The sequence below is a fragment of the Schistocerca gregaria genome, chromosome 3 (assembly GCF_023897955.1).
Source record: "Schistocerca gregaria isolate iqSchGreg1 chromosome 3, iqSchGreg1.2, whole genome shotgun sequence".
In the NCBI taxonomy this organism is placed as follows: Eukaryota; Metazoa; Arthropoda; class Insecta; order Orthoptera; family Acrididae; genus Schistocerca; species Schistocerca gregaria.
Genome location: NC_064922.1, coordinates 918,912,504 through 918,931,241, shown reverse-complemented (window position 1 = coordinate 918,931,241; position 18,738 = coordinate 918,912,504). Strand labels below are relative to the sequence as shown.

Below are 18,738 nucleotides of genomic sequence, written 5' to 3'. Positions count from 1 at the left end.
CCTTTTTATGAAATTTCAGTCACCAACTTTCTCTTCGGAATGCGAAAATATTTTGTTGAGCCCAACCTACATAGGTAGGAATGATCATCAAAATAAAATAAGAGAAATCAGAGCTCGAACAGAAAGGTTTAGGTGTTCGTTTTTCCCGCTCGCTGTTCGGGAGTGGAATAGTAGAGAGATAGTATGATTGTGGTTCGATGAACCCTCTGCCAAGCACTTAAATGTGAATTGCAGAATAGTCATGTAGATGTAGATGAGTACAGCATTGTATGGTAGTGAAACATGGACTGTGGGAAAACCGGAACAGAAGAGAATCGAAGCATTTGAGATGTGGTGCTATAGACGAATGTTGAAAATTAGGTGGACAGATAAGGTAAGGAATGAGGAAGTTCTACGCAGAATCGGAGAAGAAAGGACTATGTGGAAAACACTGATAAGGAGAAGGGACAGGATAATAGGACATCTGCTAAGACATGGGGGAATGACTTCCATGGTACTAGGGGGAGCTGTAGAGGGCAAAAACTGTAGAGGAAGACAGAGATTGGAATACGTCAAGCAAATAATTGAGGACGTAGGTTGCAAGTGCTACTCTGAGATGAAGAGGTTAGCACAGGAAAGGAATTCGTGGCGGGCTGCATCAAACCAGTCAGTAGACTGATGACCAAAAAAAAAAAAAAAAAAAAAAAGCGCAACTAACTCTTCATCCTTCCCCAACAATTTCAATGACAGTTTCACAACTCTGTTTACATTGGACTCAGGAGACTTGGCTGTCGGTAAGATCCGATTAGTGCAAGCCTTACCTCATCTCCTGCCTCTTCAGGAGGGTGCCAAACCGCTTTTTCTACTCCACTGATAATCTTGGCCACTGGTAGCTTTTGTGGAGTGGGAGAAAAGTTTAGTCCCTTACTGATGACGCCACCATCTCAGTTCTTTCCCCCATTCTTGTCAATCGTTCCCTAATGCTCTCCCTGAAGCTCTCTGCAACCTCTGGTTCTTTCAGTTTATCCAGGTCACATCTCCTCAAATTCCTGCCTTTTTGCAATTTCTTCAGTTTTAATCTACAGTTCATAACCAATAGATTGTGGTCAGAGTCCACATCTGCCCATGGAAATGTCTTACAATTTAAAACCTGGTTCCAGAATCTGAGTCTTGAACCAAGTTTTAGCTATGATTAACTTATGCTCTGTGCAAAATTCTACCAGATGGCTTCCTCTTTCATTCCTTACTCCCATTCCATGTTTACCTACTATGTTTCCTTCTCTTGCTTTTCCTACTATCGACTTCCTGTCACCCGTGACTATTAAATTTTCATCTCCCTTCACTATCTGAATAATTTCTTTTGTCTCATCATAGATTTCATCAATCTCTTCATCTTCTGCAGGGTTAGTTGGCATATAAATTTGTACTACTGTGGTAGGCATGGGCTTCGTATCTATTTTGGCCACCACAATGCATTCAGTATGTTGTTTGTAGTAGCTCACTCGCATTCCTATTTTCCTATTCATTATTAAACCTACTCCTGCATTACCCCTATTTGATTTTGTATTCACCTGACCAGAAGTCTTCTTCCCCCTGCCACCAAACCTCACTAACTCCCACTATATCTAACTTTAACCTATTCGTTTCCCTTTTTAAATTTTCTAACCTACTTGCCCGATTAAGGGATCTGACATTTCATGCTGTGATCTGAAAACACCAGTTTTCTTTCTCCTGATAACATCGTCGTCCTGATTAGTCCCCACCTGGAGATCCGAATGGGGGACTATTTTACCTCTGGAATGGTTTACCCAAGAGGACTCTGTCATCATTTAACCATACAATAAGGCTGCATGCCCTTGCGAAAAATTACAGCAGTAGTTTCACGTTGCTTTTAGCCGTTCGCAGTACCAGCACAGCAAGGCCGTTTTGATTAGTGTTACAAGGCCAGATCAGTCAATCATCCAGACTGTTGCCCCTGCAACTACTGAAAAGGCTGCTGCCCCTCTTCAGGAACCACACGTTTGTCTGGCCTCTCAACAGATATCCCTCCGTTGTGGTTGCACCTACGGTACGGCTATCTGTATCGCTGAGGCACGCAAGCCTTCCCACCTCGGCAAGGTCCATGGTTCATGAGGGTGGGGTACAATCAATATTTGCCCCTAAAAACTTTGTGTAACACAAACTATCTGTAGATTTATCGTCTATGCCTAATGTTACAGAGTTTTTTTTATGTTCAATATTAATTTATTACATACTCAGTACTGTCCAGTCATAAACATCCTTGGGGTTTCATTTGCTTTCTCTAATAGAAGTTCTGGTGTTTTATCAATGACTATGATATTGCTGTCATATGCAAAGACAACTTTTTCTCCATGTTTATGCTGTCTGAAAAGTCATAAAAAAATAAAAAAGTGAAATCGACCCAATATACCATGAGGACTACCTATATTTATATGAGTGTTGTCTGACAGTTGTTTTATTGTAATAAAATGAAAGAATAGTTGCTGCTCTCCATATACCAACTATTCTTTTCACAGTATTGTCATATTCCATCCTGGATTTTCCATATTTAGTTGTTTTACTAAATATTTATCTTCAGTAGATGTGTGAATTATCTTTACCTTTTGCAATCTTTTTTCTAGGTAAAACTGGAACCACTTGTTCACTCCTCTTATACGTACCGCTTCTAGTTTGCATAATAGTATTTTGTGGTCAGCCGTGCCAAAAGTGTTGGAGAAGTGAAAAACTATGCCTGTAACACAATCCACGTCAGGAGCTTCAAGTACCACTTTTGTAAACTTTGTAATGCCCGATATTGTACTACTCCCACTTCCGAAACCAAACTGTGCTTCATTAACACTCGAGCAGATGCACCGTTTCTCATAACACAACCGGACACTTGGTGAACTTCGTACACATGTAAAGAATAGCTGGCTTTATGTTACCAAGATAAACATGCTTGAACAAAATTACAGTTTAACCTTAGTTTAGTTAAACAACGATAAAATACTTACATTATATGATCTAAAGCATGGTTTAATTAAACAACATTAAAAAGAACTTTCATTGTATCATTCTGTTGCCACGTAAAAGTGTTACCCCAAAGTAATGACCCAGCTGAGGTGCTTCGTATCCAAGCAAACTGCTTATTCAATTACTAATTATCTCATAGATAACACCTCATTGTTGGACTGTGCTGCTACCTCATAATCTAGGTCATTTTCTTGCACAGTTCGTAAATTTTTTTCTCACCTAACTTGTTTTTGATTTTATATTACTGCTGCTCACTTGGACAAGTGACAAAGCAACTTATCACTGTGTTGGCTGAAGTAACAATGAAATGGTACAAGACAATTTTCTTTGTACAATACATATTGTAGACACATGAATGTACTTATTTATATAAGTTGTTAGTGTTTCTTTCACAGTTGATTCAGTTATTTTGAAAATGAAGGCAGTAGTGAAACTGGCTTGTGGTTTTCATTGCTTTCTGCATTAATTTTCTTTACTAAGGGCTAGTTGCCTTGTTTTGAAAGCTGGTTGTTGGTGCATTGTTGGCTAGTTAAACCTATCACAAATTCACCAGAGTCCCTTTAGCCACCATGTTTCAGAATAAGTTATTTGAAAGTGTCTGTAGAAGGAAGATCTGGGAAGTACTAGAAAAGAAGAGAGTGTAAAAAGAGACAACAAGCAGAATGGAGGAGATTTGCTGTGGTAGTCTGTACTTGTGAATGTGGAAATAAAAAGGACAGCTTGGTTCCAGCAAACAAATAATGTGAAACTAGGAGATGCATGGTCACCTCTCCTCTTCGTTGTGGTCTTGGATCAGATAGTGACTTAAGATGTCACAATAAACTGGAGAAGACAAGATGGAAGCATTGGTATTTGCAGATAACTTGATGATACGGGGAAATGGAGGAGGAGATTCACCAACAGCTCGATGCTTGGAAAGAAACTGTGCGACTGTATGAAATGAAATTTAATGGAAACAAATGCAGGATCCTTGTTACAACTAGAAAGAGAGAAAGACCAACTGGTGGAATAGTGATTGGAAGTAAACAATTCAAGAAAGTGGAGTGTCAAGTACTTGGGAAGTGTGAAAAAGAAAAATGGAAGAAATGAGAAAGAAATCAGTGAATGTGGCAGACAGGCAAAAGCATTCCTGCGAGGTGTTAGGAGCTTGGTTTGGAACAAAGATGTCACACAAAAAGCAACGAAGCATTACGTATAAATTACTGCATCCCAGTGTTGACCTATGCATCTGAAACAAGGGTAATGAAGAAAAGAGAAGCAGATGTGAAATGAAGTTCCTCAGAAGTAGGGTAGGAGTAACAAAGAGAGATAGGATAGGAGTGAAAGGGAAATAATAGAAGGGGGACCCTTGCAGAAACATCATGGGTACAATGGTATGAACAGTTAAAGAGAAGGAAAATGAGGATTTCCAAGACAATATATGAAATGGAAATGAGAAGGAAATGCCAGAGAGAGAGAGAGAGAGAGAGAGAGAGAGAGAGAGAGAGATGACTGAACCAGAGTGAACACAGAATGATGGGGTAATAGGACTACATGTGATGCTTATGTTCCAAACAGACCCAGCCTGATGATGATGATAAGGGCACAACTGTAGCATGATTTAGGTATTATGGAAAAACACTCAAATGAAAAGACTCATTTATTATGTCTGTTAATAGGGCTTGTATGCCATCTGTGCACACCTTTAGAACAGAGGAATGAACTCCATCTGTGCCTGCTGAATTATTATTTTTTAATAGCTGTGTTGTCTAAAGTCACTGTCAGTGCTACATGTATTTTAGGAAGATTTTGCTGCAGCTACTCCACGGTCCTGGAGAAATAATCATTTACAAAATTTGCTATTTCCTGGGGACTTTCTAAAATTCTATCCCCACTTTTGCTTATTATATAAGCGTACTTGTAGATTCCTTTTCTAGTTTCTTGTTTTATAAGATGCCATGCTAATTGGCTTCTATTTTCTGCATTATTTATTATTGTATAATTTTTTGTGGCAAGCAGTACCCTCCTACATAGGTTTACATTCCCTCAGGGACTCACACCTAGTGAGTATGTGACTAGCGGCCACGGAGCCCCGAGCTGTGTCCTGGCATTGCTTCCATTTACTTATGCCAGGCTCCTCACTTTTATCTTCCCTATCTGGCCACCCTCGGCGAACTCTTGTTCTTTTTCAACCCTGACTCTATTAGGTTTCCAGGGCGAGGGATCTTTCATTTTCCAACCTATACTTCTCATGCAGCATCTGACCCGGAGCGGGCGGCTGCGAAAGGCATCTATATCCCTTGTTAGGGGCAGCCTCTAGAACTGCGGAAGGCAATGGAATACCACTACAGATTATCTTCCCTGCATAATGCAGTCTCCATTTTATGCACAATAATGGCTTCCTCTCATGTTAAATCAGTATCCTGAGGTAAAATAGCCACCATTCGGATCGGGGGGGGGGGGGGGGGGGGGGGGAGACAACTTGAAAGGAGCCAAAAAATCAAAATGAGAATTGATACCTGGAATGTTAGAACTCTGCTACAAGCAGGAAAACTAGAAAACCTTAAAATAGAGATGGAAAAGAATCATATGGACCTCGTAAGAGTTGCTGAGGTAAGATGGAATGGATGTGGAGAGTTACATTCAGAGGAATAAGTATTGTACTACTGAGGAGAAGTAAAAGGAATGAATGGAGTAGGAATGATTATGACAAAGGAATTGGCTAAATGGGTGGAATATGTGGACTATGCAAATGACCAGATTATTGGTGTAAGGCTGAAAGAAGTGCAAAAAGGTTTACTGATTGTCCAGGTATATATGCCAACTTCAGAACATGATGACCAAATTGTAGAGTAAACATACAATGTAATAGTGAGAATAATGGATGAAAATAAAAAATGCTGCAAAATAGTAATGGGGGACTGGAACACCATTGTGGGAAAAGGGAAAGAGGGAAACATAGTAGAATGTCATGGTCTTGGAAAGAGAAATAATGGATGTGAAGCGCTAATTGACTTCTGCAGGGAAAGGCAGCTGGTAGTAGGAAATACAAGGTTCAATAACCACAAGGGGAGGCTCTACACTTGGAAATCCCAAGGGGATAAATACAGAAACCAAATTGATTTTATTCTACTAGAAGAAAGATATAGGAATGGAATCAAGAAGGTTCACACATTACCAGGTGCAGATATTAATAAAGACCACAACTTATTTATGGCAGAAATAGAAATAAGAATGAATAAACTGAAGAAGGTGACCATTGTGAAGAAGTGGGATCTAGAGAAGATAAGATCCAACAAAGAACAAATTACAGAAATGCTGTTACGTGAGTTTCTAAACACATTACCAGACAGAGAACCACCTGATAATGTTAACGAGTACTGGAATATGCTGAAAGAAGGAATCATTAAAGCAGGACAGCAAAATATAGGATATGTAAAAGGGAAAAGGGAAAAAAAACCATGGGTCACATGAGAAATGATATCCGAGATGGAGGAGGGAAGAAAATTTAAAAACAAGAACACTGAAGATTCAAGAAAGATGTACTGAAGGTTAAATAATGAACTGTGAAGAGAAACAGATTAGGCTATGAAAAACATGGCTAAAAGAGGAATGTGATGCAATTGAAGAACTGGATAGGAAGGAAAGATACAACTTACTATACATCTGAGTAAAGACTATGACACAGGGTCAAAATAGAGCAGGAAGTGCCACTATGGAAATTTTGAGTAGAGATGAAGAGGTAGTGTACAAAGATTGTGACAATGTCCTCTAGAGACGGGAAGAATATCTAAAAGAACTATATTACACAGATTGCAAATCAGGAACTCTTTAACCTGAATCACTCAACAGTGTAAGTGATGACGAGAAAGGACCAACCATCATAATGGAAGAAGTATAGTCTGCTATAGCTGCAATGAAAAACGGCAAAGCGGTAGTTACAGATATGATACCAGGAGAAATATTAAAATGCTTGAACCAAGATGAAATAAGATTAGATTAGATTAATACTTGTTCCATAGATCATGAATACGACACTTAGTAATGATGTGGAACGTGTCAGCTTAATAAAAGATGTGTGTACAATATATTGCAGTACACAAAATATTGCATGACACTAATGATTAAGCTAGTTTTGTTTCCCTTAATTTATATCTAAAAATTCTGCCAGTGAGTAGGAGTTGTCATCTAGAAATTCTTTTAATTTATTTTTAAATGTTGGTTGACTATCTGTCAGGCTTTTGATGCTCTTTGGTAGGTGACCAAAGACTTTAGTGGCAGCATAATTTACCCCTTTCTGTGCCAAAGTCTAATTTATCCCTGCATAGTGATGATCATCCTTTCTCCTGGTGTTATAGCTATGCACACTGCTGTTACTTTTGAACTGGGTAGGATTATTAACAACAAATTTCACAAGTGAATATATATACTGTGAGGTTACTGTGAGGATCCCTAGGTCCTTAAATAGATGTCTGCAGGATGACCGTGGGTGGGCTCCAGCAATTATTCTGATTACACGTTTTTGAGCAATGAATACTTTCCTACTCAACAATGAATTACCCCAGAATATGATGCCATACGAAAGCAGTGAATGAAAGTAGGCATAGTAAGCTAATTTGCTGAGATTCTTGTCACCAAAATTTGCAATAACCCTAGTAGCATACGTAGCTGAACTCAAACGTTTCAGCAGACCATCAGTGTGTTGCTTCCAGTTTAACCTCTCATCAATGGCCACACCTAAAAATGTTGAAAATTCTACCTTAGCTACAGACTTCTGTTCAAAGTCCATATTTATTACTGGAGTTGTGCCATTTACTGTACGGAACTGTATATACTGTGTTTTATCAAAACTTAAAGAGAGTCCGTTTGCTGAGAACCACTCAATAATTTTGTGAAAAACATAATTTACAATTACGTCACTTAGTTCTTGGTTTTTGGATGTTATTACTATACTTGTATCATCAGCAAAAAGAACTAACTTTGCATCTTCATCAATGTGGATTGGTAAGTCATTAATGTATATCAAGAACAGTAAAGGACCTAAGACTGAACCCTGTGGGACCCCGTACTTGATAGCCCCCCAGCTTGAGGAATCTGCTGTTGTTTTAACATTACATGAACCATTTATTTCAACTTTCTGCATTCTTCCAGTTAAGTATGAATTAAACCATTTGTGCACTGCCCCCCTCAAACCATAATGATTTAGCTTATCTAAAAGAATTCCATGATTTACACAATCAAAGGCCTTTGAGAGACCACAAAAAATACCAATGGGTGATGTCCGGTTATTCAGAGCATTTAATATTTGATCAGTGAAAGCGTATATAGCATTTTCTATTGAAAAGCCTTTCTGAAAACCAAACTGACATTTTGTTAGTACTTTATTTTTACAAATATGGGAGGCTACTCTTGAATACATTACTTTCTCAAAAATTTTTCACAGAGCTGTCAGAAGAGAGATTGGGCGATAGTTGTTGACATCCGTCACATCCCCCTTTTTATACAATGGTTTCACAATGGCATATTTCAGTCTATTGGGGAAAACACCCTGCTCCAAAGAGCTATTACATACGTGGCTGAGAATCCTACTTATCTGTGGGGAACAAGCTTTAAGTATCTTGCTGGAAATGCCATCAATTCTGTAAGAGCTTTTACTTTTCAGTGAGTTTATTATTTTACCGATTTCAGAGGGAGTGATAGGTGGAAATACGGTTGTTTCAAACTGCACAGGTATGGCCTCTTCTATTAGAAGCCTTGCCTCTTCTAGTGAATATCTAGATCCTATTTTCTCCACAACATTTAAAAAATGATTATTGAAAATATTTTCAATTTCTGATTGTTTGTTAGTACACTTGTCATTCAGTTTTATGGCACTAAAGTCTTCCTGTGCTCTTGATTGCCCTGTTTCCCTTTCAATAATATTCCAAATTGCTTTAATTTTATTATCAGAGTTACTGATATCAGATATGATACACATGCTTCTGGACTTTTTAATAACTTTTCTTAGTACTGCACAATAGTTTTTATAATATTGAACAATTTCGGGGTCAGTACTCCCTCTTGCTGTTAGATACAGTTCTCTTTTACGGTTGCAAGATATTCTTATTCCTTTAGTTAGCCAAGGTTTTATTATATGTTTTCTTGGAATTGGAGAAATATTGAGGTTATGTAATAAAATATATGACAATGGTGATTGGCCTGAGGACTTTCTGACAACAGTTATGATTCCACACAGGACAATCAGCCTTATTACACATCCAGCCAAGGTGATGTTAAGAAAAATTAATAAGAGACTTGAAAAAGAAATGGACGTGAATCTTGGTGAGGAACAGTTTGTCTTTAGATGGAATACAGGCACGAGAGATGCGATAGGACTTCTACAAATCTTGGGAGAAAGGTTTATTGAAAAAGGAAAAGACCTCTATATGTGCTTCATCGATCTAAAAAAGGCATTTGAGAATGTGGCTTGGGACAAGCTGGCGACTATAATGAGGGAAAAGAGTGGGTCGGAAAACCATAAGACTTGTAAACTCATTATATTTTAATCAGAAAGTCTCGGTTGAAGTGAGAGGAGAAAGTACAAACTGGATTGGACTAGGAAAAAGGAGTAAGACAAGGATGCTGTCTATCACCTACCCTTTTCAACCTCTACTTTGAAAATATGATTGACCAATGCTCATTAGATGACAAAGGAGTAGAAATTGGAGGAAGAAGAGTAGGGTGTTTGAGGTTTGCTGATGACATACTCCTCCTATCCACAGGGGAAAAATAATTACAGGATTTAGTGTACACCATTGAAGGAAACAGAAAAAAATTGTGGAATGAAAATTAACACAAAGAAAACAAAAGTCTTGGCACTACGAGGAAGTAAAAATTATGCTGAATGGAGAAATATTAGAACAGGTGCAAACTTTTAAGTATCTCAGAAGCAGAATAGACACTGACTGGAAGTGCAGCTCAGGAATTAAAACAAGGTTAGCAATGACAAAAGAGGCATTTTATAAGAAAAGGAGAATTTTCTACAGCAGTCAGACAGAAAACTCTGGAAAAGACTCATAAAATATCTTGTGGGGATTGTTCTTCTGTATGCTGCTGAAACATGGACTTTGAGGAAGAAAGACAGAGAAAGGTTGGAGGCTTTTGAGATGTAGACATGGTGGAGGATGGAAATAATAAGTTGGATGGACAGAGTAAAAAATGAAGAGGTACTGAGAAGAGTGGAAGAGAAAAGACATTACTAGATGTAATAAAAAGAAGAAAAAAGAAATTGGATTGGGCATATAGTAAGAAGAATGACTGTGATAGAAACAGTTTTAGAAGGTTATGTAGAAGGGGAAAGGCAGTGAGGAAGGAACAGATTTCAGATACTGGATGACGCGATGGATGGTGCAACATACAGAAGCCTTAAGAAGGAAGCAATGAATTCCAGAAAATGGAGAGGCAAAGGACCTGCTAATATAGTAGAAAATTGATGATAATGATATATCCCTGGTTTGGTTTGCCAATGCCCATTAAAAACCATATAGCTTACATTCTGAGAAGATTCTTTTGTAGGCCTGCAGTTTTGCAGGTTTTGGCAAGCCTGTCTTTAACTTTTCTATCTGACAGTAATGGTCTGGAATGTCAAGGGCTATTACAAATACTTCACATTTTTTTCTGTCAGTATCTGTAGGTACTTGGTCTAAATCTGAAGTTGGACTTCTTGATACACTCATAGCAGTGTTAGCTATATATGCCACCCCAAAAGAGCTCAAAATGTTTGGGAAGTTATTACCAATTTCACCCTCAACACCTATGTTAATATTCATGTCTCCATATATTATGTTAATTTTGGGGGCTGAGTCTCTTTCCAGGACTTCATTTAATTTGTCAAAGAAAATACTCGCCATTACCTAGATGAACGGTACACACATGGAATGATTTTCTTAAATGTTTAGTTTTGTTAGTTCAACAGCTGCTAATTTAAAATGTTTATCTTCACTAATTGTTATTAGATCATCTAAAATGTGTGCCACCTCGATATAAATACAATATTCCCTACCCTTTGAGGTAGCTCTATAATCTTCACACCCCTTCCAGCCTGGCTAAAATCTATCTCATATGTCTGGGCTCAGAATAAATTTCATCTCTCCCCTTTCTTCTTCCATTGTTTTGTGGATGGATAAAACCAGAAGTAAAATGTTAGATGTGTTTAATACTTTCTGTAGTGAAGTTTTTGTGTCTACCTTCTCTGGTTTACCATGTAATATTTTTAAGAAAAATTTTCCCATGTTTGATTTAAGAAAAAGTTTTCTTGGTGTATGCAGCCTTACCTGAAAAGACATTAGTTCTGACATCTAAGTTACACAAACATTGAATCAATGTTGTTATATTTTATTTTCAGGACAGAGTGGATTGACAACCGAGGCACTTAAGAAGCATGATGCATTCACAACGAAAATGGATACTGAATCTTCAGTGGCCGGGGATTTTGAGGAAGGGACAATTGGAGGAACTTTCAAGACATTTCAGACCTTTGCAAGTGACTGGAGTAGTTGCAGTAACATGTCATTTAGTCGGTAAGGGAGTTCTTTCATTGAGTACAATAGGCATTTTGTACAAGAATAAATATTAAAGTCAGATAATTATGTTGCATTATTCAGGTTTTCAAGACAAGGTATATGTGTGTGTGTGTGTGTGTGTGTGTGTGTGTGTGTGTGTGTGTGCGCGTGCGTGCGCGCGCACGCGCGGCTCAGCATATGAACAACTTGATGGATAGTGTTTGCTGTGTAAACTATTATGAATATCGTTCAGTAGTATAATATGATGTTTAACGCTGTTAATATAGCCATAGCAGGCACTGAATGAAACTTGTTTTCATGTTCAGAAGTTATTCCAAAGCATTGACTTACATAGATAAATTGTTTGGAAGATTTAGAGCACTCTGAGTAGAAAGACATCCTCTGCCTATCTGAACACCATATAACTGCAACGTTAGAGACATTAAATATAAAGAATTATACTTTCTAGTCTTCTTCATGTAGAACTAATATGGGTGCAGTACGTGAGTTCAGAAACATTGAAACAATTATATTTTGTAGGAATGGGCACAAAGAACTTAGTGCTTGTGAATTAATACTGAGAAATATCAACAATGGAGGGAAAAATAGATTGCTACTTACCGTAAAGAAGACACGTAAAGTTGCAGACAGACATGATTAAAAGACACACACACACACACACACACACACACACACACAAAGGCAAGCACACTTAATGCGTGCACAACTGCTAACTCCAGCGTCTCCGTCCCTAGATGCTGGAGTTGGCAGTTGTGTGTACAAGAGGTGTGCTTGCCTTGTGTGCGTCTCTCTCTCTCTCTCTTTCTCTCTCTCTCTCTCTCTCTCTACTGACTAAGACTGTGGCCTAAAGTTCAATGTGCATGTCTTTTAATCCTGCCTGTCTGCAACTCGTCTTCTTTACAGTAAGTAGCAATCTGTCTTTTCCTATACTGTTAATAATCCCACCTGGAGTTTCCATTGTTGAAATACTGAGAAATGGTTCACTTTAAGTTGTAACTGTGTATAGATTCCCACTGGGAACTTTCAAACTGTTTATGAGGCATATAGATTCCTTACTACACTCTGCCAAGCAACAAGAAGCTGTTAATAGTCCGTCGATTTCAATGTTAATTTTCTAAAGGTTGTAATTGGAAAAATTGATGGGAAATCTTGTTTTTCTCCTACTGTTTGACTTCGTTAATTAAATTTCCAACACTGGTGAATAAAGGCAGTAGAGCTCTGATAGTGTTTTCTTCGGTGAATTGTGAAGCAAGAAAATAACTGTACAGGCTCCTGCCCAGCACAAAATGCTCTCTCTGATGATGATACATAATTAGGTGCAAGATAGTGCCTCCCAGTATAGATTTCCTCAGTGTAAATCTTTCTACGAGAATGTTTAATCCCTCTAGTGGTCTGTTTTGCATGACAGTTTGTCCTTAGTGATTAGTTTATGAGAAAAGCTGTTTTCAAATAGTGATATGAATTTTACATAGGATGTATTAGATTTAATGCCATCATCTGTTTCACTACAAAGGTCATGCAGTAGTTGCACATTGCAAAGATTTTAAAGAGCAGTAATCAAAATCAAGGAATGTCACATTATCTCAGAAATAAGTAAGGCTGACAATAACTTAGTGAAGTGAGAGACAGGACAACAGGTCAGAGCAGGGTAACGTTACTGTTGATTTAAATGGACAGCAAGTATGTTTTGTAATCATTTCTTAAATGTAGTAGAAAATGTAGAAACAATCATTTCAATAGAAAAATCAAAGCAGTATGTTGAAAAAGGAGCACTCATAAAATACAGAAATAAAGACATCTCAAATACCTCTGAAATAAGGAAAATTATACATTCTCATTCAAACATGAAAGCTCATGTGAATTTGATGGTGTCTCCAACAGAGTACTAAAGAGCCGTTCTCATACAATACTATATGTACCGTCTTTTCTGAAGTATGTTATGCGTTACTAATTCAGTGCATTTTTCAGCAAGATTGAAATATGTTGTTGTTAAGCCCCTACCTAAGGAAGGTGATATGAAAGAGAACAGCAGCTACTGACCCATTTCAACTACTCACATTTTCTAAATTTTTGGAGTAGGTGATGTACTCTAGTATAGTATCCTACCTGAGCAACATTAATATCCTTAGTAAATCACAGTTTGAATTTCATAAGAATTGTCCAACTGTGAATGCCTTTTATGTGTCAACACACTGAATTTTACAAGCATTAAATGACAAAATCGCACTTACTGGTGTTTATGTGACCTACCTAAAGGCATTTGACTGTGTTCGTCACAGTATCCTCCTAGATAAACTGAAATTTTACAGAATTGATGTTTCAGCTAACAGATAGATGCCATATCTAACCTAACAGTCCGAACAACGTAAGCAGGGGAGAATCTTCTGACGAGGCAGAAATCATGTAAGAAGTTTCAAAAGACTCAATCTTAGGTCTACCACTATTGTTTTAAAAACAAAGATTCCAAGACTTACCAAGCGGGAATGCGCCGGTAGACAGGTGCGGATGGATGTGTGTGTGTGTGTGTGTGTGTGTGTGTGTGTGTGTGTGTGTGTGTGTGAGAGAGAGAGAGTGAGTGTACACCTGTCCTTTTTTTCCCCCTAAGGGAAGTCTTTTCGCTCCCGGGATTGGAATGACTCCTTACCCTCTCCCTTAAAAACCACGTCCTTTCGTCTTTCCCTCTCCTTCCTGAAGAAGCAACCATCGGTTGCGAAAGCTAGTAATTCTGTGTGTGTGTTTGTGTGTTTTGTTCATTGTGCCTATCTGCCGGCACTTTCCCGCTTGGTAAGTCTTGGAATCTTTGTTTTTAATATATTTTTCGCATGTGGAAGTTTCTTTCTATTTTATATATATATATTAAAAACAAAGATTCCAAGACTTACCAAGCGGGAAAGCGCCGGCAGACAGGCACATGAACAAAACACACAAACACACACACAGAATTACGAGCTTTCGCAACTGGCAGTTGCTTCGTCAGGAAAGAGGGAAGGAGAGGGAAAAATGAAAGGATGTGGGTTTTAAGGGAGAGGGTAAGGAGTCATTCCAATCCCGGGAGCGGAAAGACTTCCCTTAGGGGAAAAAAAGGACAGGTGTACACTCGCGCGCACACACACACACACACACACACACACACACACACACACACACACACACACACACACATATATCCATCCGCACATACACAGACACAAGCAGACATATTTAAAGGCCATATATATATATATAAAATAGAAAGAAGCTTCCACATGGGAAAAATATATTAAAAACAAAGATTCCAAGACTTACCAAGCGGGAAAGCGCCGGCAGACAGGCACATGAACAATACACACAAACAGAGTTACTAGCTTTCGCAACCGATGGTTGCTTCTTCAGGAAGGAGAGGGAAAGACGAAAGGATGTGGGTTTTAAGGGAGAGGGTAAGGAGTCATTCCAATCCCGGGAGCGGAAAGACTTCCCTTAGGGAAAAAAAGGACAGGTTTACACTCGCGCACACACACACACACACACACACACACACATATATCCATCCGCACATACACAGACACAAGCAGACATATATAAAGGCAAAGAGTAAGGGCAGAGATGTCAGTCGAGGCGGAAGTGTAGAGGCAAAGAAGTTGTTGAAAGACAGGTGAGGTATGAGCGGCGGCAACTTGAAATTAGCGGAGGTTGAGGCCTGGCGGAAATCGAGAAGAGAGGATATATTGAAGGGCGAGTTCCCATCTCCGGAGTTCGGATAGGTTGGTGTTGGTGGGAAGTATCCAGATAACTCGGACGGTGTAACACTGTGCCAAGATGTGCTGGCCGTGCATCAAGGCATGTTTAGCCACAGGGTGATCCTCATTACCAACAAACACTGTCTGCCTGTGTCCATTCATGCGAATGGACAGTTTGTTGCTGGTCATTCCAACATAGAAAGCGTCACAGTGCAGGCAGGTCAGTTGGTAAATCACGTGGGTGCTTTCACACGTGGCTCTCCCTTTGATCGTGTACACCTTCCGGGTTACAGGACTGGAGTAGGTGGTGGTGGGAGGGTGCATAGGACAGGTTTTACACCGGGGGCGGTTGCAAGGGTAGGAGCCAGAGGGTAAGGAAGGTGGTTTGGGGATTTCATAGGGATGAACCAAGAGGTTCCGAAGGTTTGGTGGACGGCAGAAAGACACTCTTGGTGGAGTGGGAAGGATTTCATGAAGTGTGTCAAGATATAAACACACACACACACACACACACACACACACACCCACACACACACACACAACCTTACATCTGATATGCGGAATTGGTTCTTTTTGCAGAGCACACTGGTATTGTAATCAATCCAAACATACACAGAATAGAAGAAGTGGAAATTAATGGTCTTAATATAGTCTCTCTCTCTCCATTTCAAAAAGACACGATATATTCAGTTCTGCACATCAATAGAGGTACATCAGTGGTAAGTGTATTAACTTGGGAAAATAATAACTTGTATGAAAGCTTCAAAATTTTTAGGTATCCATATTGATGATAATGTAAACTGGAATAAGACATTTAAAAGAACTCGCTTAGCCCCATTTTCACTTCAAATCATTGCAAATCTTATTGAGAAAAAAATCGGTAAGGTAGCATATTTTCATTCAGTTGTATCACACTGAATAATGTTCTGAGGTAACTAATTTTTGAGAAAGAAAGAAACTTTTCAGTGCTCAAAAACATGTTGGATGTGCAGTATGTTACGCTTACCCAATATAATCAAGTACACGACTGTTTAAGGAGTTACAATACTGACTAGTGCTGTGCAGCATTTATATTCCCTTGCGGAGTACTTCAAATAACCCATTGCAGGTTCAGAAGCAACAATGATATACATAACTACAATACTAGAAGAAAGAACGGCTTTCACTATTTCACATCAAGGCTGACTTCAGCACAAAAAAAGGGTGCATGGTGTCGCCACCAAAATTTTTGATCACATACCTATTGATATAAAAAGTATGACAGACAGTAAAGTTAATTTGGGGAAAAGCTGAAAAAGGTAGAAGTTTCTCCTTGAAAGCTCCTTGCATCCCATTGAAGAATTTCTATTTGTGTAATATGTTCAAGGTTTTGGAAAAGAATTATTTATTCGCATCTGTATACAAAACCTACCATTGTGAATGGCCTGCATGTAGCCAGACAGTTAATTTTATAAACAATATACAAAGAGAACTTAATATCTTTTTGAAAATACACAGTAGTCAAGCAAATTAACTGTAACAGCGCCATCTTTTAGTCTTTACGGAAACTACTTTTATGCAAAGAACAGAATGAAAAGAAAGTTTTTTACATACAACTGTACAATACAGAAAATATTTTCATGAAGGTATTTCAGCAGCACATAACTATGAGATTAGAAGAAAATAGCGTTTCGAAACCAGAAGCAGGGAAAATATAGTAAAAAAAGAGGAATCAAAATCTACGAGCAGTACAATGGAACCATTGCAAAAATGTTTGTTACGTAGTTGTTCTCTAAGGATGAGGCCATCATTCTTAGAAATATGCTTTAAAATCTCTAGCTCTTCGAATAGATCGAGCTTATGACCTTGCTTTTCTGTATGTAAAATGGAAATTCCTTCAACACATTTCGTTTTGTGTCTTGACATTAGCAGATGATCAGCAAAGGTGGAATTGTGTACATTAGTGCCTCTTCTTCCCAACAAATATTCCTTGTACCTGCCACTAAAAGACCTTCCAGTTTGTCTTGTTTAATAAACGGGACATGTATCACAAGTGATTTTATATATTCCTGAATTGTATATTGGAGCAACATTTGTTACTTGAGATTGTGGGTGAGACTTTTTTGCAACTTATTATTTGTGCAAAGGGCAACTTTGAATCCATATTTTTTTAATCAGAAGATGGCAAAGTTTATATGAAATAGGGTGTAGAAATGGTACCGAGAAAACATTTTTATACTCATTTCTTATGGGAATGAGGATCCACTGACCTAGCAGGCACGATTTGATCTGCGTTAGTGGCTTTTTGAAAAATACTGAAAGGAAGTCTGTTGTCGACAATAGCAACACTGAGGTCCAAGTAATGAAGCTGACAGTCATTATTTTTTTAACTCACAAGTGAAGCTACTTTTTTCATGAAGACTATTCAATATTTCAAACCAGTGCTGGATTCCTTCCCAGCAGCCACTTCATATGATCAATAATTTATCTATGTACTGAACATAAGACAAAATAACAAGCTCAGCAGTTGAGAAATTATTGAAGAATTTCTCTTCCAGGGAATTAATGAAAATATTGGTCAAGATGCCTGCCAGTGGGTTACCATTGCCAGACCATCAGGCTAATGGCTTTATTTGTCGTTGAAAACAAAATAGTTGTATTGTACTACTATTCTTAGCAGACAAATTAGGATAATGATTTGCTCACGAGAAATATCTTTTTTAAAAGTACATAAGTTTTTCTCAACAATGTCAATGGTTGTTTGAACAGGTACATTAGTATATAGGTTCATAATGTGTAATGAAAACAATTTAGTATCTTGGTCGCACTGCAGATCTTTGATTTTACTGACTAGATTTTGACTATTCATCATGCTGTCTCTATGCCTTTGTCACCTGACAAGCTTAATGAAGAGATGAACATAATAAAAACTATTTCAAGTTCATAATGGCTATGATCCCATGTTAGTTGACAAGATATTCAAGTCAAAACTGATGCTAATGGGACCACTGTAGAAAGCGGTGCTGTTCCTGACAGTAACGAGTATAAAAATGTTTTCTCTATAATTTCTGTTCCCAATTTCGTGTAAAATTCATCGTCTCCTGATTAAAAAAAAAAATACGGATTCAAAGTTGCCCTTTCCATAAACAATAACTTGCAAAAATATCTCACCCACAATCTCAAATCCACAGTTACTCCGATATGCACAATTCAGGAGTGTATAAAATCACCCGGGACACGTGTCCCATTTATTAAATAAGACAAATTGGAAGGTCTTTTAGTGACAGGTACAAGGAACATTTGTTGGGGAAAACAGGCACTAATGTACACAATTCCACCTTTGTGATCATCTTCTAATTTCCGGACTCAAACTGAAATGTGTTGAAGAAATTTCCATTTTACATACAGAAAAGATGTACTCGAATAGCTGGAGATTTTCAAGCATATTTCTAGGAATGATTGCCTCATCCTCAATGAACAGTTACAGCTAT

The 18,738-nt window shown here is 38.2% G+C and overlaps 1 protein-coding gene across 1 annotated transcript in view; it reads left to right on the top strand.

Annotated features, from left to right (window-relative positions):
• The window catches only part of LOC126355732 (RRP12-like protein), a 157,211-nt gene that overhangs the window by 10,110 nt on the left and 128,363 nt on the right, over positions 1 to 18,738 (top strand). The window contains exon 2 of the mRNA XM_050006101.1: positions 11,375 to 11,549. Coding sequence (XP_049862058.1) covers positions 11,375 to 11,549 — 175 coding nt within the window. The remainder of the gene's footprint in view (positions 1 to 11,374; positions 11,550 to 18,738) is intronic.